Raw genomic sequence first — 24237 nt, forward strand, 5'->3', positions numbered from 1 at the left:
GGTCCTTCTAGTTGTGGGATGTGGGATGCTGCCTCAACGTGGCCTGACCAGCGGTGCCATGTCTGCGCCCAGGATTCGAACCCTGGGCCGCTGCAGTGGAGCGCGTGAACTTAACCACTCGGCCATGGAGCCGGCCCCAGAAATATTTCTTATATCAGAGGATAATCATGCTATTATCATTATTGGCTTGTGTGTAATGTTTTCTTTGATGATGATGTTTTCTTTATTCGTATAATTTATTATAATCCTGTGCAGTATGTATAATAAGGTAAGAGTATAGTTTTCTTAATTGTATTACTGAACGATCTTAAAGAATTTCCTTACTCTGAAAATATCTTTAAATTTTTTAAGATTTTTTATTGTTATGGGTTTTCAACAGATTTTGGGGGCTATGATGTGTGTGTGTATATCAATAAAATGTATATTGTGTTAGAAAACTTAATTTGTTATTCATTTTGTAATTTAATAGATATTTACTATATATTTACTATATTTGTTTTACTATATTTACTATAGATAAATACTAGATGCTAGGGATGAAAAGATAACAAAATTTTTAAAACCTAGATTCATTTACTTTTCTAGGGCATCCTTTTGCAATTCATTTGAGGTTGCAGTGAAAGCATCCGGCAGTGTAAGAGAGTAAGAGGGCTAGCTCTGAGTAGATCTAGTGGAAGGAAAATTTGCAAATTAGTTTAATGAAGTTGGTTGGGTTTAGTCGCCAGAAATCTTTCTAAGTATGATCAAATCTGACTTAGGTCAAGAGAGACTCTATTTGAAAAGATTAAGAGGAGGAGGGTGATTGCAATGGGAGAATGTGCCGACCATAAGGTCTGCAAGTGTCTGGAAGAGGAGGCAGAAAAGGGCTGTTCTTTTATAAGAAGGAATAAACAGGGCTAGAAAGAATCCACTGTGGGAAGGTGAGATGAATGAGGGTGGTGCGATTACGGACAGTAGACCAGAGAATGTTTGACCCTGAGGTCAGTCTATTCTTAGGATAGGTTAGGAAGGAAGGGTTGAGTCTGCTAATCTGAGGGTGGAGCAAAGTTCAGGAGCCTAGGGGAAGGAGAGAAGCTTAGCTAAAATTTGGTCAAGTCAGTGTAGCAAGTATCTTGTCCAGACAGGTCAGTGGTGAAAACAGTTCAGCTAATCATTTATGAAGCAAAGAATGGGCATTTGGAGGGTCTTTGTCTGGCCTTGTCTTGGGTAAACAAGGCCAGTGCCCTGAATCTTATCTAAGTTGTAGAGGAAGGGTGGTTCTTTGCAATAAGCCATTTCCAGAAGACAAAGGATTGGGGGATTTTTCTTAACCTTTGTTATTTTCCAGGATCACAGGGCTAGGGTAAAGTTCAACATTGTCAGGATGGTGATGAAGATAAAGAAATTTCTGAGGAGAAATGTTTTGGCAGCTATAGAGAAAGACTGATAGAAAGCCCACAGGAAGAGGGCCAGCAAATTTAAGATTACCCAGAGTCCCTCTAAAATAAAACATAGGAAGTGCATGATTATAGTGGCAGAGACAGAATGCCTTAGTAACTGGCCAAGCAGTATTGTGTGGGGGCAGGTGGAGTGGCGATAGCCAGCATTGTCTCTTTCAGTAGGGAAAGCATGATTTCCCGGTGTAAATATTTGGAGGCTCTGTTTTCAAGGATTAGATTTCCTGCCCATCAATTCCTTCCCAATGAAACCACTGATATTGTGAGATGCTCTGGATATCAAGTGAACAGACAGGAGAAATTTCTTCTGAGGGCTGTTTAAAAGCTGGTAAAAGGAATAATCGCTCGCTCTCTTTCTTAAACAAAACTCTCTAAAATGATTAAAATGGTAAGTCTATGCATATTTACAATTACTGATTGTTAGAATTTAATGTAAGGATAAAAACTGTGCTTAACATAGAAAATACCATTCTAAAACAACTGACATTAAAGCAAGAGATTTAAATGAGAAAATCCTTTCATGTGAAATACCGTAATAAAAGGCAGAAAATTTGAAGCAAATAATTTTTATACTGTTGCTTTGTCTGTAGAGATCAACTGAATCTTAAAGCACTATGTATTTCACAAATTCTAGTCTTAAAATCCAGAAAGTTGGGGCTGGCCCGGTGGCACAGCAGTTAAGTTCGCACGTTCTGCTTCTCGGTGGCCCGGGGTTCGCCGGTTCGGATCCCAGGTGTGGACGTGGCACTGCTTGGCAAAAGCCATGTGGTAGGCATCCCACATCTGAAGTAGAAGAAGATGGGCACAGATGTTAGCTCAGGGCCAGTCTTCCTCAGCAAAAAGAGGAGGATTGGCAGCAATTAGCTCAGGGCTAATCTTCCTCAAAAAAAAAAAAAAAAATCCAGAAAGTCTTGAGTCTGAGACTCTAATAACATTAATTGAGCAGTCAAGCTGTTTTATTCTAATCTTTCTAGTTTTACCAAAGATAATGTTACCTTAGTAACTGGATCCCAGAAGTTCTCGCTTATACTTAGTTAGGCTGTGGATATCAAAGTGTTTTGTGAAATGACCAAAATAGCAGGTCTAAAAAGACATAGTGCTTATGTGTACAATCAAAATAAAAAGGGAGATAGTGTACTGTTATGATAAAAAAAAATGGGGAAAATATTGAGTAGAACTTCAAAATCTAATGTTCAAAATGAAACTTAACCAAGGTACTTTTTAAGGTCTACATATAGGGGATTCATGTCTATTCTATTTTAAATAATGCTTGTTTCAATATATGGAATTTTATTTGTCTTTAAATATATTTCTCTTAGCATAATTTATTTTCTATGTGATGATCTCATTTTAGAGAAAGGTAGCTGATCTCCCATTAAGGACACAAGATAATGAAGACAACAAGGAGAGAAATAGTTAATTGATCTTTGGATGAAGTTTTAATGAAAAATCTCAGCATCTAATTATTGAAACAGAAGCCTGCCAATGTTTAGCTCAGAATCTTATAGACGCTAATGGAAATATATTGGGATACTCACCATGCGCATTGGAAGGAGATTGCTCAGACAGTTTGAGATTTCCAATACATCACCTTCTCTGGAGCTTTCCTCATTCTGGAGGTGCTGAGTCTTGGCGCCACCTCCAGGCTGGTTTATGAGAACAGCGGGTACATCTGCAGTACCCAGTGCCTGCACAGAATTTGGTGATATCCTGACATTGCCATGATTATTGCTCACATACTTATTGCACAATACTTAGACAGTTTACAGCTGTGGAAATGATTTTTGAATATACCTCATCCAAATCCTCTTACAGCAAAAAGTGTTATTGTCAGAATAAAATGGTTTAAATTTCATAGCTTTCAGAAAGAGTGGGCTGTATATGCCTGTTTTTCTTTCTGATTTATGGTAACCTTTATTTTGACCTCACTCTCGGCATTGGGGGAAATTTAGTCCATTTAATTTTGTTCCTCAGAGCTGGTATTTCTCAGCCCTTATATATTAAGGTTTTGTCACATGTAAACTATTCTTAGGAGTTGACCACATTATCAAGTGCCCAAAGTGCTCCCCTTAGACGTTCCTCACTCTCGGTGAAGGGTGTTACAGGAGTAGCCTGGATGAGAGCCTCTGTGAGGCTGGTGGATTGGCTCCCGAGGGCTGTTAGCAGTGTGGTTAGGAGCCCCCTGCCCGTAATCATGCACTTCACATGTGCTGACTTTCTACCTCAAATGTTCTTTCCTCCTCTTGCCCTTAGCCTTGTCCACTTGGGAAATGACTACATCTGCTCTGAAGCTTTCCCCTTGAATGAAACAATCATTGCGTGCTCCATCCTTTAATTTTCAGAGGTATCCACGTCTTTGTAGGTCTCGTCCCTATCCGCAGAGCCCCGTACCCGTTCTCCCCTGCCTCTCAAAGCTGCTAAGTTCTTTGAAAGCAGGGACCATACTTATTTTTGCTTCTCCACTTCCAAAATGTGTCTGTGGAAGGAGCAAAGGATTTTTCATGAGTGTTATGAGATATGCGTCCATATTGCAAAAAAGGGAAAATAATAATAAGCAGTTGTATCCCTAGTCAGGAAATTTCAGAAAACACTAATGTTGCTATTTATGAGCAAATTATAGATGTATATTCTCTTTAACATATATCATGTGGCTTCCCCTCCTGGTAATGTGAAATGTTTCAGTTTGTGTACTGATTAGTTTTCTTGGCTACATTTAGATAGTATTGATCTACGAAAGCAAAGACTTTTGCAAATTACAGTCATAAAATACAATGAAGGAGAATACTATCTTACAACTGGGAGATTTAAGCAGAGAACCTTTACAATAGACACTAATTAGATCAAGAAGAGTGTGAAACATGAGCTGAGTTCTCGGAGTAGGATTTTGAAAGCTTCAGTAACCATTGCAGCAGTGAAGTGCCAATAGTTGGCCACTATTTTAGAGTATTTAGCAACCTGGAGGAGTTAATGCGGGATCCAAACTTGTCTGGCGTTCTCTCATGATTAGCTTCCTGAATTACGCATTCAAAACAGCACACAGAAAGTTTGAAAGTGAAAAATGCATCTTATGTGCATTCACAGGAGAAGCCACTTTTGTTCTTTTTGCTTCACCCAGTTTACCTTTCTAGAACTAAACCTAATGATTAGACTTCATTATTTTAGCATTATCTCTGATCTCTTGGTGAACAACTTGATTTTTAAGTGATTTATGACTTATATTAATGCGAACTATGTTTTAATCAATTTTCAGGTTTTTTTTTTTCTTTTAACCTTGAAAGAATTCCAGGAAAATTTGATTTTAAATGTACTCATAAGGATAAAAATGAAATTCAGAATCAGCTATTTTATAGATTTTAACATTCACACCTTGTATAGTTTTTTAGTCTTAAGAATATAATTTAATTTTTTTTAATAAGACCTTGGGCAAGAGGTTGCAAAGCAAGAAACTGCTGTTCATTAAAAAGCCACTCTAAACTTCTGAACTAGATTATAAATATCATTGGATTTTCTTTGGTAAATCAGTTTACAAACCTAGATATGCTAGGTTTATTTAAAAAAAAAGATTGTTTTCTCCAAACTTTTTTTAAAATTAGGTCTATAACAGGTTAAGTTTATAAAGTAAATTAATGCCAAATGGCCTCACAGTGTTTTGTCAATGTGGTTATTGATTTTTAAATAAAATTTGGCATTAACATAATTCATCTAATGACATCTACCTTTAATGCTTATAATATATTTTAAAATTTTTGTTTAGAGATTTAAAACTCCTCCTAGTTGGCTTTAAACTTGGGGTGATAATGTTTTCAACAAATTTTGAATACATTATGAATTTTTTTCTTGATCATATTTAAATATTCCATTTGTATTTTTGAACATAGTCAAAAGTGAGGGAAGAAAATTTTGTAATTCACAGGACATCAATTAGATTACTAAGAAGCGTCTTAGCTTAATAGTGGGGGGAAATTAAAGCTAGAAAAAAATGCTGCTTTAGCCCCACTTAACAAATCTTAAAATCAAGACCCAAAAGCCTCTATTGTCTGCAGCTTGAAATAGTCCGTATGCCAGAGTGGCGCATCTTGGGGCAGCCTACCCTGAACCCCATCAGTATGTAGCCAGTGAAACAATGTTTATGAAAAGTTTATCCAAAAGGAAAGATTTATGTTATACTATATATTGAGATAAAGTAGGTTTACATAGAACTTTTATTTCTTAACTTACTAACATATGAAACTGATTTCAATATATATCTTATCTCAACTATAAAGTGTGTTAAAAATTTATTATTAATACATTAAACAAGTATACAGTATAATGAATTCCAACCTAGCATCATGCACTGTATTCTACACATGGGCATAGTGAACAGAGCAGTAGTATCTGCTTATTTTCTAGTGTGGAAGTAAGATCAGTTTTACAAAGAAGAGGAGTAGATTCCATAGGATCAAATAAATAGGCTAAAGATTGGTGTTTGGAAAGTGAAATTATGTTTTTTTATTTATATTATGAGAACAGCTTATCTGATAGTTGTTGACATTTATATCTATGCAAAAAATATCCTTCTGGAGCCAGCCCTGATGGCCTAGCAGTTAAAGTTTGGTGTGCTCTGCTTTGGCGGCCTGGGTTCATTTCCCAGGTGCTGAACCACACCCCTTATCTGTCAGTAGTCATGCTGTGGTGGTGGCTCACAGAGAAGAATCAGAAGAACTTAGAACTATACAGCTTTGGGGTGAAAAAAGGAAGGAAAAAAAAGCAGACAGATTGGCAACAGATGTTACCTTAGGGTGAGTCTTCCCCTGCCAAAAAAAAAAAAAAATCCTTCTGGTGTTTTAGAGTCATAGAATTGTAGTATCCATTTTATACTCTACTTATTTATCCTGCTGAACTTTATATAATTATGCTACAGTTTTTTCTTCTCATCTTTACGTTCTCAAAGAGTTCTTATATTCTTACTTTGAAAGACACTATTACTTAATTTTATGAAATTCAAAACAATATGGTATTACACTCCTTCTTTGTGTTTCACAATCTGCTATTGTTGAAAATGTCTACCTGATAGTGATGAAATTTGGGTAGTGAAGAGGCATACTGAATTCGATCTGCTTACTAGTAGACTTGGTGGTCAGTTTGGTTAGTTTCTTTTCCCGGAGAAGTTGAATCTTACTTCTGGATACATCATGTTTCTTTTCTGCTAGTCGTTGTTGATCTTATTCCTCCAGGATATGATCAGTCAATAACCATATCTATTAGGTTCTAGGTGAAAAGTAACTTTTGGGAAGATAACGGTATATATTTTGTCCTTACTCTATTCCCTTGCATCTTGCAGAGTACCTGGCACTGGTGATCAATAAATAATTTCTGAATGAATGACTAAATTAATTGTAGAAAATAAAGTCATTTCAATCATTACTTCTATAATAATATCTTTCATATTATAGAAAACAAACTATATTATATTGTTAATACATGACATAATTACTTTGGTATTTTAATTCTTAAAATATGTTCTCTACCTATCGTATTAATGGCATATCATAAGAAGATGAATAAAATATGAGGTGAGAAGATGAATAAAGTATGAGGTGAAAAAGTGACATTATTGTGTCATTATCTAAGTCTATAAAGTAGTACCTAGTAATAATATTTTATAATTCAGTTAACTGTTTTATTCTTTAAGAGTAGAAATGCAGGGACAGAGATACCAGTAATTTCACTGCAATAATGACTTTATGATAAAGATTAATCTCACTGCTGTGTTTTCATTGCTTTGTAGATTTACAGAGAATGTTATGGACTGAATGTTTGTGTCCCCTCAAAGTTCTTATGTTGAAATCCTAACCCCCCAAAGTGGTATTTGGAGATGGGGCATTTTGGAGGTAATTAGGTTTAGAGGAGGTTATGGATGTGGGCCCTCCTTCGTGGGATTAGTGTCCATATAAAAAGAAGAGACAAGCGTGCCCCCTCTCTGCTAAGTGAGGACATGGCCAGAAGGTGGCTATTTACAAGCTAGGAAGAGGGCCCCCACTAGAATCTGACCATGCTAGCCCTCTGATCTCACACTTCTAGCCTCCAGAACTGTGAGTTATAAATGTCTGTTGTTAAGCCACCCTGTCTCTGGTATTTTGTTATGGCAGTCCAAGCAAATTAAGGCTGAAATTGATACTGAGAAGTAGGGTGCTGCTGTACCAAATACCTAAAAATGCAGAAGTGGCTTTGGGACTCGGTAATGGGGAGAAACTGGAAGAATTTTGAGGTGCCTGTTAAAAGAAGCTGAGATTGCTGTGAAGGTACTGCTAAAGGCAATTCTGGTGAGAGTTCAGAAAGGAAAGAGGAGAGATGGAGGGAAAGCTGCCATCTTCTTAGAGAATACAGGAATAATCATGAACAGACTGTTGGTAGATATGTGGATGGTAAAGGCCATTCTGATGAGGTCTCAGGTAGAAATGTAGAACATGTTATTGGACAATGGAGGAGAAGTGATTCTTGTTATAAAGTGGCAAAGAACTTGGCTGAATTGTATTTGTATTCTGGTGTTTTCTGGAGGGTAGAACTTGTGATCGATGAAACTGGATATTTAGCTGAGGAGATTCCTAAGCCAAGTTTTGAAGGAGTAATTTGGTTCCTTCTAAGTGATTGTAATAAAATGAGGAGGAAATGAATTGAAGGAGGAATTGTTAAGCAAAAAGGACACAGTACTTAAAGATTTGGAAAATTTTCAGCCTGTGCATATAGCAGAGAACACTAAGGAGGTGGCCAAATAACCCTTTGACAAGGAGATTAGTATGAGTGTGAACCACAGACCTAATCAGCTATGCTAGTGGAAACATTGCCAGTTTGAACTGAAGAGGACAGAGGCCGGATGAAATGAAGGAAAGCTGTTAGACTTCTCAGATTCCAGTGGAACAGGATCATAAAGCTATTTGGCTGCAAACACACACTTTTTTTATTAAAGACGAGGGATGAATGATCCCGAGGGTAATTCAGAGATCATTAGGGCTGCCTCCTTGTTTTCAAAGTGGGGTGCCATCACCTTGGTTTCAGTGGACCAGGCAGCCTCTGCCCAGAGTATCGTGGGGCACAGGGCCGCCTGGCAGAGCCCAGTGGGGAAGTACGACCCTCACTTGTCATAATCAAAAAAACTTCTGTTTATCTACTACTGTTGTTAATGATAACCCAAAACTTTATCACCCCTCTTACCAACAAACTCAAGGAAAAATATTAATCTTCTGTCTCCTTAAGTTTGCAGATAAATATAATTAATGATAGATGTGTAATAGGAAAAAGATAAGAAAATTAAGGAACTTAGGAGGAATTGCATTTGAGATATTGTTCTTATCGCTGTGCCACTGATAATATTGAGTATTTATGTTTATTCTTACTCAGCATCCTTTGGGACATTTCAGAATATTGTTTGTAAATAGTAAAAAGTTTAAAAAGACTTTGTGATTAAAATTCATTTGCATAAAAGAGATTGGTCAGTATTCTTTCACTTATGCTTTAATATTTTGTTGTTTTTATAGGATATAAAGTGTGATTGAACCAAACATTTATTTGGCTAATCCTCATCATGAACCGTGCTTTTAGCAGGAAGAAAGGTAAGTGTGCCATTTGAAGGACCTGGGAGTCAATTCAATATTACTGTGAAAATCAAGCAGAAATGTTAAGAAATCAGTTCTTCTTATTATCAAACCACCTGGCACAGGAATGAAGTTATAATAGAGCAACACAAATCTGCAAACATTGCTAATTAAGCTTATTTGATGTCATCCTAATGAAAGAGTGAAGCTGTTTAATACGTGTAGTTCTGAATACGTGTTTCTGTGGTGTGAAAATGCAAAAAAGAAGGTCATCTGAAAATAGTCCTAACCTCACCTCATGTAGCCATATAATACGAAATTTCCTGGGCTGCATAAGGTTACCATAATTTAAATTCACTCGTGTGTATGTGTATGTGTGTGTGCTTCACTTTTTATTGAATAATATGTGAGGACTGATGATAGGGGAATTGATGGCAATGAGGCCAAAATAAGTTTGTTATTACTTTTAAGGCAGGAATTTAAAGTAAATATAAGTATAATATATCATAATTATCAGTATAGGAATGAAAGAAACATCTAGTTACACGTTATTTTTTTAAGGGACAGGAAAACATGGTATTTGACAAAATATTTCATGATACACTCATAGGAAAGATAGAAAAACTTGATAGTTTTATCTAGTCCCATGAAGTTAAAATAATGTAAACTTGTCTTTCTGGAAGGAATTCTCTAGTGGTGGGCACAGGGCTCTCTCCTGTTTAACATGTTGTCAATGAATTGGGAGAGAATACTCAATACTGCTCAAGTTCATAGGTGATTGAAAAAAGAAAGAGATAACTGATGTGGTAGGATTACAGATAAGTGGGGGGAAATGACCAGTTAGGTCATATTCCACATTATAAACTTAATAAGATATTGTAAATTGCCAAAAAGAGGTCCAGAAAATCTAACACTTTTATTGTTATTTATATACTGTTATTATTTGGAAGATGTACCTTAAGTGCTGTGTAGGTAAAAAATGGCTGAAGAATAAAGTCAACAGTGTGATTATCAAAGGTTCCAATTAGTTTTCTAATGTATGAGTAAGGACCAGTCTTGAATCAGTGAATAGAATGTTCTCTTCTATTTTATGTAGTCAGGCACAGTGTGTTCTTTCTTTAAAGGATTAGTTGACAGATTGTAACATGCCTGGTTGAGAAAGGCTGGGATGACTTCAGGACTTTCAACCATGCAAAAGCAAGCATGGTGAAGACCCCTTGGTAGGGTAATGAGAGTGGTCTTTCAGTGTTTGAAGGGCTGTCATTTGGTCATGGGACTAAGTTTAATAAAGGACGAATAAGTGTAAATTGCAAAGTCACTGATTTCACGTAGGAAAAGAATTCCAACAAAGTTGTACAAAGATATAGTGGAGTTACTCAAGGTATTAACTTTTTGTTACTGAAGTGAGACACGTTCAAACATTCGGATGTGGTACAGAGAATTGATGTATTCAGTGGGGATTTAAGTAATATGAACGTTCAGGTACTTTTCAACCCTGGGAAGCTAGGAATTTATTATTTTACTTATTTTTTCTGAATAAAGGGAAGGCAAAATGACATTTATTGCAGTCTGTAGCTTGCTTCTGATTTAAAACAAATACCAAAAGTAAAATAATGTTTCTTTTTCATCCCTTTTACTAGTAAAAAAATATAGAAATAATTCTGTGGTATATAGAAGTATTTTTAAAAAAGTAATAAAAACCGTAGATCACAACTCGTCACTTTAATCACACTGTCTTATTTTTTTAAAAACACTCCTTGACCTCTTTTTTTATTTGCTTACAATTCCCTTTCCCCTGGTTTTAAAGCTGAAACTCCACATTTCTAATTTATTCTTTATTTGAAGAGGATTTGGAGTTTTTATTGAGAAATCACAAGGGTTGGATAGTAATACAAGTAACTAGCAATTTTATATGTGTCTCATTTGAGGATAGTGGGAGTACAGCCATGGGGAAAATTGGAGTGATTTAGAGAATCAAGAAGCAGAAGCATTTATTTCCTGCTTTGTTTCATTCTCTTTAAATTTCTTTTGATGTCTTTTGCTTTTCAAGTCTAATGATTAAGTATCTTTATCAGGAAATTTGTGATCAATGTTTTTCTCTGATTTCAAGTTAGAACCTGCTACTGGAAGTTGTACCTTGAGTTCACCAATCACTTCATACTCCCTCAAGTTGTTAAAGCAAGAATTCTTAGCAACTCTGCTCCTAGTTTCAACCAGTGGCACTATTTGGTTAAATTTTAACTGAAGATGGAAAACTTGAATTTTCTGAGATAATTCATATATCCTGACAATCAGGAACTGTAGTTACTGTAATTATAGCCCTAGAGAATATATAATTCAAGTCATCTCTCCAATAACTAGCATCAACATACACTGTACTGTACTGTACACAAGGCAGGGTGGCCTTCCATCAGTAGAAGCTTCTCTCTTATTTCATAGATATCCGATTTACTTGGTTATCACACGCAACCTTACCAAATCATCCTGGGCCTCAGACAACTAAGGAAAAGAGACCATTATCTTAAACCTAAACATAATTTTTTTCTCTTTTTATTAGATCTCCCAGTTAGTAGTTTGTCTGGTATTCTTTGATTGAATTAGCCAGTTACTTCACTGATTGGTTTTGCAAATGCTCTAATGGTATTAGAGTTGCTCACGGATTCTAAAAAAGACTGAATATATTAGACTTACATCATCTTGGAGTATTTTGAAGAGCTCTGTAAAAATTAGTCTAACCTCTTAATCATAGATTCAATTTTAACAAATGTATTTGTTTTATAGCTTCTTTTCCTGTGTTAGCTTTCTCTTTGAATTTTTAAAATCCTGTATTCTATTTGTTACATCAAAATGAATCATTTAGTAAAACAAAAAACATAGCATGTGAATAAATGTGATTAAATAATCCACCTAATTATACATTATGTTCTTTAACTTATCAGTTGACATACTGAGGAGTAGATATAATCGTAGTGCATAGCACTTAAAATTCATATTTAAATATTATTTATCTTCTATGAAAATTTTATTCAAATGAATCCATTCATCCAACAACATTTAGTTTTAAATTTAATATACTCAAAGTAGGTGCTTTCACTATGTTTAGCTCTGGTGATACAAGAATGATGAAGTTACTGCGTCTTTCTTGTTGAGCTCTTAATCTAAATGCATTTTGAACCCCTAGGTTTATTGACTCAGGAGTCAGAGTGTTTGACACTGTCAAGTATTTTGACATTTCCTTTCACATGAATGTTCACTATTGAGTTAGTGATTATAGATTAATTTCAAGGAAGGGGACACATTTTAGAGTGTCTATGTTCCCATTTCTGTACCAATTCCATATATCTAATATCTTCTTTGGGCAAATAAAGTGACCAGGGACCATGATCTGTACTCATTCTTCAAGGTCAACCACATATATGAGTTAATATAAAGAGTTTTATTCCGCCATTTTTTTTCTTTTGAGGAAGTATAAGTTATGATGACAGTAAGGAGTCATTCTGGAAATCTTTCGGCTTTTATAACTATGCTACCTACGTTAGAGATACTTGATGAACAACCACCAAACCGTCAGCGCTTGATGTATGGATGTCGGTTTTTTTGTCATTATAGCAACTGCATCTTATCCACTAGTAATTTAACCCTGTAGTTATTTTAGTCTATCACCAGTAACAGCTGGATATACCTACCCTCTCTCTAGGTCACTGTAGTATGAGACTATAACAAAGGCAATATCATCAGTTTTCAAATAATGGTGGCTTACAGGAGAAAGTAATTATCTCTCTGCCTCAGGATTGGAATGAAACATTGTATTCAGACTTTAGTCAGGCTTTACATCCTCCGAAACAGTGTTGTATGTTTTGGAAAAGGAGATGTGAGAATTGAATTAAGGGGTAAAAAAGGAAATTGGATGTCTTTTTAGATTTCCTGAAGGCAGGTCTTTGGTGCTTTTATTGTTTTGGTATATAGTATTGTGATTTATTTCTTTTAATATACAAGGGCAAGACTATGTACCAAATCTAGGTACAAATTATTCTTGAATTAATCCTATCCCTATCCAGTAGTAATCATGAAGAGAAAGCTATAATTGAATTGAAAATCCATACAAGAAATAAAAGTTTTACATGTTAATGTCAATGTCAATATGTTAAAATTGCTTTTCGAAGCTTAGAATGTATTACTTCTCAAATATTTCATCCAAATACAGCTATCACATGTACACTTCGGTCGTCAAAAATAGCCCTAGTGTGCACCATAGGCCTGGATTTCATTGATCCTTCATGTTTCATCTTAGAAATTCTTGTGAATATTTCAGTGTAGCCTGTAAACATGTTTGACATAAATATAATGCATTATTCTTCAAATGGTATAGAATAATTGATGCTCCAAAAATATATGCCATTTTCTCTCTGTCTTCGCGTTTCCTCAGTTTGAGAACTTATTAATGATATCAAACTAATTTCTGTTAACCCCAGTTTTAAATATTCTGAATTGAATGTTGAAGATACTTTGTTAGTTTTCTTATATTTCATTTCAGTATGTACTTATTTAACATTTTTCATGGTAAAATGTTTCTTTGATTCTATTCTGTTTATAATATTGACTCTAAATTTTAAAATTCCTGTGAGGAATAGACACTCACAAAACTCCACTAAAGGAGATATAACATACTTGAAGATTGAGAAGGTTTGCTACAAACTAATGCAGTTTCAAAAAAACAGCCACATTTGATTTGTGTAAACATTAGTATTTTTTACCTTTTTCCTGCTTGTACATTCCATAAAATATTTTGGAAGATGTGTGGAATATCTAAATAAAGTTCAAAAATTGAATGAAAAATATATTTTCTATTTCTATCAATAATATACAATACAAATTAGTTTCCATATCTTCTATCAATCATTTTAGTTACTTTAATTTCTAATATTCTATTACACCAATCTAAGGAACGTTTCAAATTACTGCATTTAAGTTATTGATATCCAAAACTCCTGATAGTAGACTCTCAATCAATATTTCTCTAAATTTAGACTAAAAAATTATCCTAATATTATATTGATTTCTAAATGAACTTAGTAGATTGATTTATTTCAGCTTTAAATAAATGCAGTTGTTAGTTTAATGTTAAAATTTCCGTTTACTAAATCGTTAATTGTTAATGCTAAAAAATAATAATCACGATGAATAAAGAGCAGGTTACTTTTTATTGATCAGGGAATTAAGAAAAATAACCTGTAATTCATGAGAGTATACAATGAAAGGAGAAAGAGATCACACAATTAATCACATAATTGATGTAATTATTCATGGCCCAACTGATGGTATTGTTTTATATTCTTTAAAACTCAGGATCATTTTATTATTTGAAAACTTTTAAAAGGAAAAGCTAGGGACTTTTATACCAACGAAAGAATCCTGTAATCACTTTCCAGCTTCATCGTTCTTATATCTTACTAGTTATTCTTTCTCAATTTAACAAAAGGATCTCAGAATTAGAGATGCTTCCCTCCTTATCAGAGTCCTTACAGATGCTAATGAATGAATATGACACCTTTTGAACCTGTAATATAATTTAACACTGTGTATTCTTCATTGCAGACAAAACTTGGATGCATACGCCTGAAGCTTTATCAAAACATTACATTCCCTATAATGCAAAGGTAAAATGGTTCCTATGATATTATTGAATTTTATTTTGTTATAGTATTATTACTAAGTCATGGTTGATCTTAGAAAGATTGCTTATGTATTGGCATTTCCTAGTAGATGATCTCTGAAAAAATTTGCATAAATAAAATAATTTTATAGTGTACAGCATGGGAAGTTATTTTTCTGTCCAAATAAGTGATTTTTTTTTTTTTTTTTTACAAAAAGGAGTATCCTTGATAATTTCTGTTTAAGTCATGCATGAATTTTCTTCAAATGATTTTGGCTATTGTTAAAATTTTTTGCAGTACATGGCTTGTAGAAAATTAAAAAACTCAACAAATCCACTTCCTTTAAAACATTTTACTGTTGCATTATGCAGACAAATATAAAAGCTAACCTGGAAATAAGAGAAATGAGCTACAATTTTAATGAATGTAATGAGCATCAAAAAAGAGACAAACAAAACTTAAACTATTAAGAAAACACAGAAAAAAGCTCAAGCGTATATATTTTTGTGAACCCTTTGTTCAGTTTGCTGTATTCTAATAGAGAAATAGAAACAATCTGTACTCCATGTCGGCAGAAATTTGATTCATTGTTGTAAAACTGGGCAAATAAATGAATGCAATTTATAGAAAAGTCTTTAAAGAAAGGTATTATTTTATAATTAGCACCAAACCTGAAATAGATTTCGGAGAAATCTGAGTCTAAATTTAGAAGAGACAGAAATGAATTAAAGAGTTAAGTTTGGGAATACGAGAATGGGTGAGAAGTAAGCAACTGACCTTTGGGGACTGCACAGGGAAAACAGAAAGTGATAAAATTATTTTTAGAAGAGAACTTGAGGGTTTATGGATTACTAAACTATATACTGGGATATAATGAGATTAGGTCTGAGGAATTATTTCAGGAAAATGAAGAGAATATATTTATTGAACCAAAAGTCAATATGGTTTAATAGGGAACCTCTGGAAGGCCGCTCTGAGTCTGAACCAGCAGGAAGCAGCGTTGGCAGGCGGTCAGGACGTTCTCCCAGAGCCGGTGCTCAGCAGTGAGATTTGTACAGGGCAGCGACTATATGTTAATTCTTGTTGACTTCGCAGAAAAGAAAATGCTCCAAAATGCTTTCTGTGGAAAACTGATGTACTTGAAATCACTACAATGCTTATGAATTTTTCTGTAGATTTAGCATAAGGATTGATTGCCGCAATTTAGCGTGAAAAGTTTCATTCACTCAATGGGAAAAGTTGAGTTAATATCTCTCTCTTCCACAGATTGTCTTCATATTAGCTATTGAGGAACTATATAGAAAAAATTTAATCTAGAAAACCACTATTACATTAAAGTACATGCTCAGTTTTTGATAATATTATCACTCATAGTGGAATTATATCCTTTAAGTGAAACCACCACAGATTATTTTTATATATGATTGAAATGTCTCATTTTGAAAAACTGGTTTATAAAGGGTTGAAAGATTCTAATTAGAACTACCTTTAACTTTAGCTCTGTGGGTTGTGTCAGTGGAGATCGGCTTGTCTATGCGCAAAAGTTTCCTGGGCTCATTCACGGGTGCAGAAGAACTCTAAGACATCCCACACGAAGTAAAGGGCAGAGAGACATCTTCCAGACAGGGGTCAGTAAGACATGGAAGAGCAGGCTGTTTAGTCTATTCTAAGATGGCCTCTTGAGTGACAGTGTATGTCATGTGTACCAAATTATGTTAAAATTAATTGAAGAACATTATTTTTTTCTGGATTCCCTTTGTTGTGGAACGTTTTAAATTGAACATTAATAGTTATTTTTGAAAATTTTCTATATCTCTTATTAGAGTACATGACTACCTTAGCACAACAGAAAAAAATACAGTCTCTAGAATTAGATTGCCTTGGTTTCTGTCTTGACCCCTAACATTGCTAGCTATGTGTCTTTGGGCAAATTACTTAACCTTTCTGTGTGTATGGTTATTGATCTGGAAATAGGGACAGCAGTGATTTCTCATTAGAGTTGCTATGGACATAAGGGTATTAGATAAGTATTAGAAGAGTATCTGGAATAAAATAACTACTCAATAAAGGTTAGCAATCATTAATTTATCTTTGTATTTATCACAGGACTTACCAAAGTGCCTCATAGTAAGTGTTCAGTATATATGTATTTGATGAATTAATGCATAATAACCTTTCCAAGGCAATTACAAAATCGTTACATTTCATTGAGCCCAAGTATATGCCAGCCACTGTGCTGGTGTGTTTTTACATGATCTCATTTAGTATTTCCCATGACCCAGTATGGTGATTATTAATCTTTACATAAGAGAAGGCTAAGGCTGAAAGATTAAGTAATTTGCTTATTATCACAAAGCTAGTAAGACAGAGCCAGACTAAAAAACTGAAGTCTATTTGACTCCAAAGGTTTGCTACTTTTGTGTATGTAATAGCACTTGATTACTCATTCGTTCATTAAATTGCTATTATGTATAATGTGCTGTTGCTGAAACTTCACTGGATGTTGGTGAAGCTTCAGAGCTATATGACACATGGCTCATATTCTCATGGATCTTATTGTTATAGGGAGATATCATGCAAAAATAACTAACATAAAAGGCAGATCATGTTTTGTGCCATTCAAATGGCACTTAACAGAAAGCCATAGAGATTCAGAGAATAGAGTCTCTCCTGTTTTATGAAAGTGGGAGCAAGGTAGGATTTCCAAGGGTCAAAACCAGGGGTGGAATAACCAATTCAAGCTGAGACATCTGAAGGAGGATGAGGATTGTTAGTAAGGTCTAAGGCCCAAACCAAATGTGGCAGAAGTTGGGCTGGGCCATAAAATACTGATGATGGTAAAGAACTTTATCAGTCAGGATTCCATCTGAGAAACAGAACTAGTAGGATGTACATACACACACACATTTATTTCAAGGAATGGATTGCACAGTTGTTGGAGGGCTGACTAGGCAAGTCTGAAATCCGTATGGCAGGCCCTCAAGAAAGACAGGCTGGAAACCCTTGGGTGGGAGGTGACCATGGATGGAATTCCTTCTTCAGAGACACAGCAGTTCTGTCTCAGTTCTGTTCTTAATGCCTTCAGATTGGTTGTATCAAGCCCACCCAGATTATATGGGATGATCTCCTTTATGTAAAGTCAGCTGATTATAGATGTTAATCATATCTACAAAATAACTTCATGGCAACAACTAGGTTAGTATTTGATTGAATAACCAGATAGTGTAACCTGGCCAAGTTGACGCATGACACTGACCATCACAGGTACTAATGATGGACAAGGCCAAAAAGATAAATTGGGAAGGATTCGAATGGCAGGAGAGACAGTTTGAATAGTGAACTAATCAAATAGGATTTGGGGAAGATAAGTCTCTAGTGATCTGAAAGCTGATTTGGATCAACAGAGATAGGATGACATTAAATGTCTTAGGAAATTATTTTACTGGTCCAAGTGTGTAGTTGTCAGTTTATATAGGGTAGCAGATAAACATATAGTGGAAAATAAAGATGTGCTAAATATTCCACGGGAAGAATTGATGCAACAGAGGAATACTTTGTATGTGGGGAAAAAGAACAATATCCATTTTCATCTTAGCTAAAAGGGAGAATGATCATGCCATTAAAAGATTCCAATCGTTTCACTCATTTTTGGAACCCACTGGTTACAAATTAATCTGCTGAATTTAAGAGAGCTGTTTAAGAATTATTTCTCTCTTGGGAAATAATGTAATAACATTTACATTGAGATGTTTGCAGATTTTTTTTTTTGCTGAGGAAAATTTGCCCTGAGCTTATATCTGTTGCCAATCTGCCTCTTTTTTTACTTGAGGAAAATTAGCCCTAAGCCAATATCTGTGCCAGTCTTCCTATATTTTGTATGTGGGTCACTGCTACAGCATGGCTGACAAGTGGTGTAGGTCTGGGCCTGGGATCCGAACCTGTGAACCTGGGCCGCCACAGCGGAGCACGCCAACTTAATCACTACATCACATGGCCAGTCCCCAAGATGTTTTCAGTTTTAAAGTAATAGTTTTCTGCTTTAATGTTACAATTATTTTACCTTCTTTTTTATGACATTTTAGTTCTACATTCTTTCATTTTATAGAAAATTCTATTTCAAAAATTCATGTTTAATATTCATACTGTGCCTGTTTTAGATCATATGTGGATATAAAATAATAGTTGGTTTCAAAAGTATTATTCTATGTAGAATTCATTAGTTTTTATTTTTTTTAATGAGCAGTGACAGCATTAATACTAGATCATTGGGAATTCTGCATATTATCCTGTGTACTCTGTAGTGATGCTTTTCAAACTGCAGGTTATGCTCCGTGAGAAAAATTGGATCATAAAATCAATGCAGTGCATCATGAGAGGCATGTATTTAAAGATGAAATAGAACAGAAGAGAAAAAGAAAAGAAATTTTCAGAATACATATAGTAAACATCAATCTATTCCATAAAATTGTGGTTCATAGTCGTAATAGTCTGAAGCCACTGCCTTTAAGCGGTAATCTGCCTTTAAATAGTACCAAAGACTTCACTAGATTTAATTAATTTAAATCATAAAATAGTGATAGTGGGGAGCTGCTTAAAAGAGCAATTAAATTTTTAATAGGAGAGATATCCACATGTAAGTTTAACCACATCCCCACTGAATATAACATCTTAAAATAATTTCTGAAATATGCATATAAACATAGTAGGAAAATATAGTAAAATGTAAATATAGGTTCATTTATGTGCTCTTTCATTCACACATGTGCTTATTCATTTGAATTCAGCTCCTAATATATGCCATCCCTCCTGAGACTCACATATAATAAGCAAATTAATGCTTTTTTTTTTTGAGGGAGATTAGCCCTGAGCTAACATCCATGCCCATCTTCCTCTACTTTATATGTGGGACGCCTGCCACAGCATGGCTTGCCAAGAGGTGCGTTGTCTGCACCGGGATCCGAACCGGTGAATCCCGGGCCACCGAAGTAGAACGTGCGCACTTAACCGCTGTGCCACTGGGCCAGCCCCAATAATGCTTTTTTGAGAGACACCTGATAAGAAAATAATAAGTATATTTTTATTTGTTAATAGAATATTCACTAGCATTATTTATATAGTATCTTATAGTACATAGTGTGTGTGTATATATATATATATATATATTAGTATATATAATGTAGTATTAGCACAATATTTTATTTATTAACACAGTGTTCCAGGCTGTAATAACTGCAATGGAGAAAAATAAAGCAGGCTGTTGAGACTGGGAGAAGGAAGAAAGTGAGTGCCACGTTACCTAAAGTGGTCAGGGAAGACCTCTGAGCAGGGCAGAGGCCTAAAGGAAGTGAGGGAGTGAGGCACGGGACTGGATGGGAGAAGAGTATTCCAGACACAGCTAGTAGGTGCAAGCTGGGACCATGCTTGCCTAGTCAAGGACCAGCCTGGGGCCAGGGTGGTTGGAACACAGAGAAGTAGAGAAAATATAATATAAAGGCACCCGTGGAGTAGAGTGGGGGTGGGGGAGGGGGGTGTCTTGTAGTTCTTGCTGGGCCCGTTAGCCACTGTAAAATTTGAGAAGCCCTCAATTTAGAGAGTTTTGAGAGAAAGAGTGACAAGACCTGAGACACATTTTTAACAGGAATTAGCTGCCAGGAGGCAACAGCATGCACACATTGGAAGTCTGGGGCAGGAGTGCAGGCAAGGAAGGTGTGTTGTGACTTGCAGCTGAGTAGGAGCTGAGGGAGAGAAGTAGTGGGCGTGTGAGTATGTTTTGAAGATAATGCTGACAGGATCTCTAGATGGATTGTGTCGACGAAAATAGTCCATAACCAATCTATAAATGAAAATTTGGGTGAGTTTATTCTGAACTGAAATCTGAGGACCATAGCCCGGGGCCTTTCTTCCTGAAGGAAGAAAGGGCACCAAAGAAGTGACGTATACAGAGTGGTTATATACCCCCAAACAGGACATTTCGCATATGATTGAAATGTCCCTCCCACAATAGTCACAAGATTGCCCTGTTGGCACAGCGCTTGATGGACACAGAAGGTACTGGGTCTGCTATCTTGGTAGGCATAGCAGGAGGCAAGTCTATTGTCTCGAGCTGGGTGGTTACAGGTGAGCGCAGCAATCAGTTCCTAGCCTAAGGAAAGATGCTTAATCCTTAAGGAAATGCCAACTTTGGGAGGGGGAGGGAAGTTGCACCTTAATCTCAAGGGCCTTTGTTCTTTCCATAGGGGATATCTAAAGCAGATATACAATGCATGCTCAACGGCCTTGGTCAGGTCCTTTTGGAAAGACAAGGTGAGGCCGAATTAGGTTTATACCAAATGGCTTCCCTGGGGAGAAAGAACAGGCACGTGAAACAAAGAATTTTGGAAGAAAACTAAATAGATGATGACCAACAAAATAAAATATGAATGTCAAAGAGAGGTTTAAAAACAAAGATTGTTATGTTTTAATGATTTCTAAAGGTAGCAGAGTTTCAAATGTGAAACATGCATTGTTTGCCACCAGATGTGTTTGATGAGAAAGAAGGTTTGACTGAGCTGAATCTTCAGATCTTCCTGCCTCAGTGAGTTGTGTGGTTACTAGCCATCCTTTCTCAACCTTCACAACCTAATCTTCCTCAACATTTATATCCTATAAGCTTTTATTGGGCCTCAAAAAGCAACAAAGAACACACAAAGAAACAAAACCCAGACAGAATCTCAGATATGACAGTAAGTGGTTAAAACTTGAGGATTCTAACCTTGGTAGTTGATATCCCCATCTTAGCCACTTACATTTGAAACTTCTAGCTAAACCTGTTCAGTAGTCATTGATATAGGGAAATCAGAACCTAGCAGCACCCCACGAGAGAACACTTCCATTGACACTACCAGAATTTTATATCTAGGTTCAAATTCCAGCTCCCATAGCTGAATTACATAACTTTTCTATCCTTGAGTTTTCTTATTTGTAGAATGAGATTAATGATTGTACCTGCCTCAATGGATTGTTATGAGATTTAAATGAGTAAATATATTAAAAAACCCTCAGACCAATGTCTTTCATTAAAAGCTTATTATTATTAAAATCTTTATTGTAGAGAATGTCTTGTCAACTCTAGAGATGTACTAGTTATTATCATCTCTTGAGAATAATTTAGCATTTGCGCTACTAACTGAAAAACAGAACAAACTTTCCTAGAGTATGTGTCAGGGATTGTATCTTTTCTGTTTACATCAGAAACAGGGAGGCCAGCCCAAATAGCTGCAGGGGCAGCCTGAGAGTTTCAGTGGGGAGGGAATGGCTTTTCCTGCAAGCACGGCAGGAGACTCAATACCTCCCACCAAGTAGGTTTACACACAAGAGAAGGCTTTGATTGTTGAAGAAAAATACCATTGTAATCATGCATTCCTATTACCTTTAGTTTTCAACAACTTGCTCCAAATCTGGAACAAGATGTTAATGCAAAGATTATCTTGGCCTTAAGATCAAATATAGAAATATAAGGAAATGGAGTTTTATAAGTAAGAAGCTAATGAAGAGAGACAGTTGCAACATTATGTGGCCTAATGAGTCATGGTAAAGAAAGCTTTTAATATAAATCATTTTACTAATGCCTCTCAAATTATTTTTGGTGAATATATGATAAATTACCTTTCAATGAAATGTTAATATTGGTTTATGACTTAGGAGAAAATGTGGGTCTTAGAAGTAAGTGATATCTACAGCTGTGTCAAAAAAAAAAAAAAAAAGGAAATCAGCAAAGAAAACATATTCTAACTGAACCCTGTGGAATCATTAAAAGTTGGGCGAAAGGTACTTCTCTGTAACCATGAGATGCATTGCTAAAACATCCAAAATGGTGTAGACTTCCAAATTCATAAGATTCTTTAAAGCAGCTTTGTACTAGCAGCAAACATAAGCATTTGCCAATTTTGCTGGTTTTGGATACCAGGGGGAATGTAAAAAACATGAAGAGCTCAACTGCGTTCCATATAATTCATTTCAGTTGTTCAAAAATGAGTTTTTAGTTAATCTCAAAGCAAAGGAACCACTCAAAAAAATCAATTTTAGGTAGAGCCGTTTAAAAAAGTTTTCTTAGATTTTAGAAGTGGTCTCAATAATGCAAATATATACAACTTACAGTCATTCCAAACATTTTAAAATTGAAGAATGAGCATATAAATTGAACCTTAACTGTCATTTTCTCCAATTAAAAAATGATATATACTATCATATATATTGATTCTGCATCTGTAGCCGTTTGAAAATGTCCTTTTATATGCCAAAGCAATACTGACACGTATTTAGAAGGAAATTAGAAGCTATAAAATGTTATTTTTTCATTACCTTCTTTAGAGTGGGAAGCTATAAGCATTTTTTATGCTAAACAATGTGAAAACAAATAAGAACATAGTAATAACTGGCAGTTTGTTGAGTTGTGACTTTGTTTTGGAAAAAGAGAAATGACAATAAATACTTAACATTACTAACCTCACAATTCTTCAGATGCATTAAAAAAAAATTTAATTTCTAAAAAAAATATGCCTATTTTAAAGAAGATGCTTAGTTCTCCCCCCACCCCACTAGGTTTTTCCTGGTAACTGAAATAGTTATTAAACATAATTTTGAAGGCCATCATCATTGTAAACTATTATTCTACACATATGAGAATGTTCTAAAAAAGTGTAATGTAGCTGCTAGAAAGTACTGAATAGAAACTAAAAACTTCAAATTAATTATTCTTTATAACATTTTACTACAGACTACAGTGTCTTTTTTCTTAAAAAAAAAAAAAGACGTCTGTTACAGATTCAAAGACTTTTAGTGTTGAAAGGACTTTGGGACTCATTTATTCCAACTCCATCATTTTCTTGATAAAGTAAATTGAGGCCCAGAGAGGTTAAGTGCTTTGCTCAAGCCTACACAACAAGATACTAGCAAAATTAGGTCTAGAAATCAAGTCTCCTATTCAACATCCATTTTTCTTTCCATTGTAATATACTGTTTCCAATTTTAAAGAGGTTGATCTGCGTAGCCAGTCAATGAATGAACCCAAAGACAAAATAGAATATGTATATATGTCTGCCTTTCATATATATGTGAAGTTGATTTGTCTCTGGAGTTCTGTCTATTAGTTGAGTCTTTGGACATCATTTAAAACCAGCCAGGAGTTTGACAGAGATGTGAGCAAAGCAGACTAAATAAAGTCTACATATTTGCATCCCTAACAGAGAGTCCACAAAGTCCAAGCTTTTGTAAAGTATTTTATTTCCCTTATTCTGCCTTGCTGAATGATATTTCTATTAGTATTATAATCCCTGAATAAAAATGCTTTGCTGTTATCTATGTCTTTCAACACTTCTTCAGCTTAAGAGCACTTACTTATAAATGGGGAATTTTCTGAATGTTTGATACATTTATTTCATATTTCTATGTGGATATGTTTGGTACTATGTGAAATAATGAGAAAGCTTGTCATAGCCAAAGAACATTTGTGAAAAAGGAAAAGTCTGATTTGTTCTCCAAGAGGTTAAGCAGTAGCATTCTGCAGCCTAGAATATGAAACTTGGGGATCTGAGC

At 35.2% G+C, this 24237-nt stretch overlaps 1 protein-coding gene across 15 annotated transcripts in view; it reads left to right on the top strand.

The window, feature by feature from the left end:
* The window catches only part of GULP1 (GULP PTB domain containing engulfment adaptor 1), a 271776-nt gene that overhangs the window by 146048 nt on the left and 101491 nt on the right, over positions 1–24237 (top strand). For all 15 annotated transcript variants that reach the window (XM_023622181.2, XM_070242049.1, XM_023622174.2 and 12 more), the window contains 2 exons: positions 8954–9028; positions 14606–14667. In XM_023622181.2, the coding sequence (XP_023477949.2) occupies positions 9001–9028; positions 14606–14667 (90 nt within the window). In that variant the 5' untranslated portion in view covers positions 8954–9000. The remainder of the gene's footprint in view (positions 1–8953; positions 9029–14605; positions 14668–24237) is intronic.

Source organism: Equus caballus, chromosome 18, assembly GCF_041296265.1.
Source record: "Equus caballus isolate H_3958 breed thoroughbred chromosome 18, TB-T2T, whole genome shotgun sequence".
Taxonomy (NCBI): Eukaryota; Metazoa; Chordata; class Mammalia; order Perissodactyla; family Equidae; genus Equus; species Equus caballus.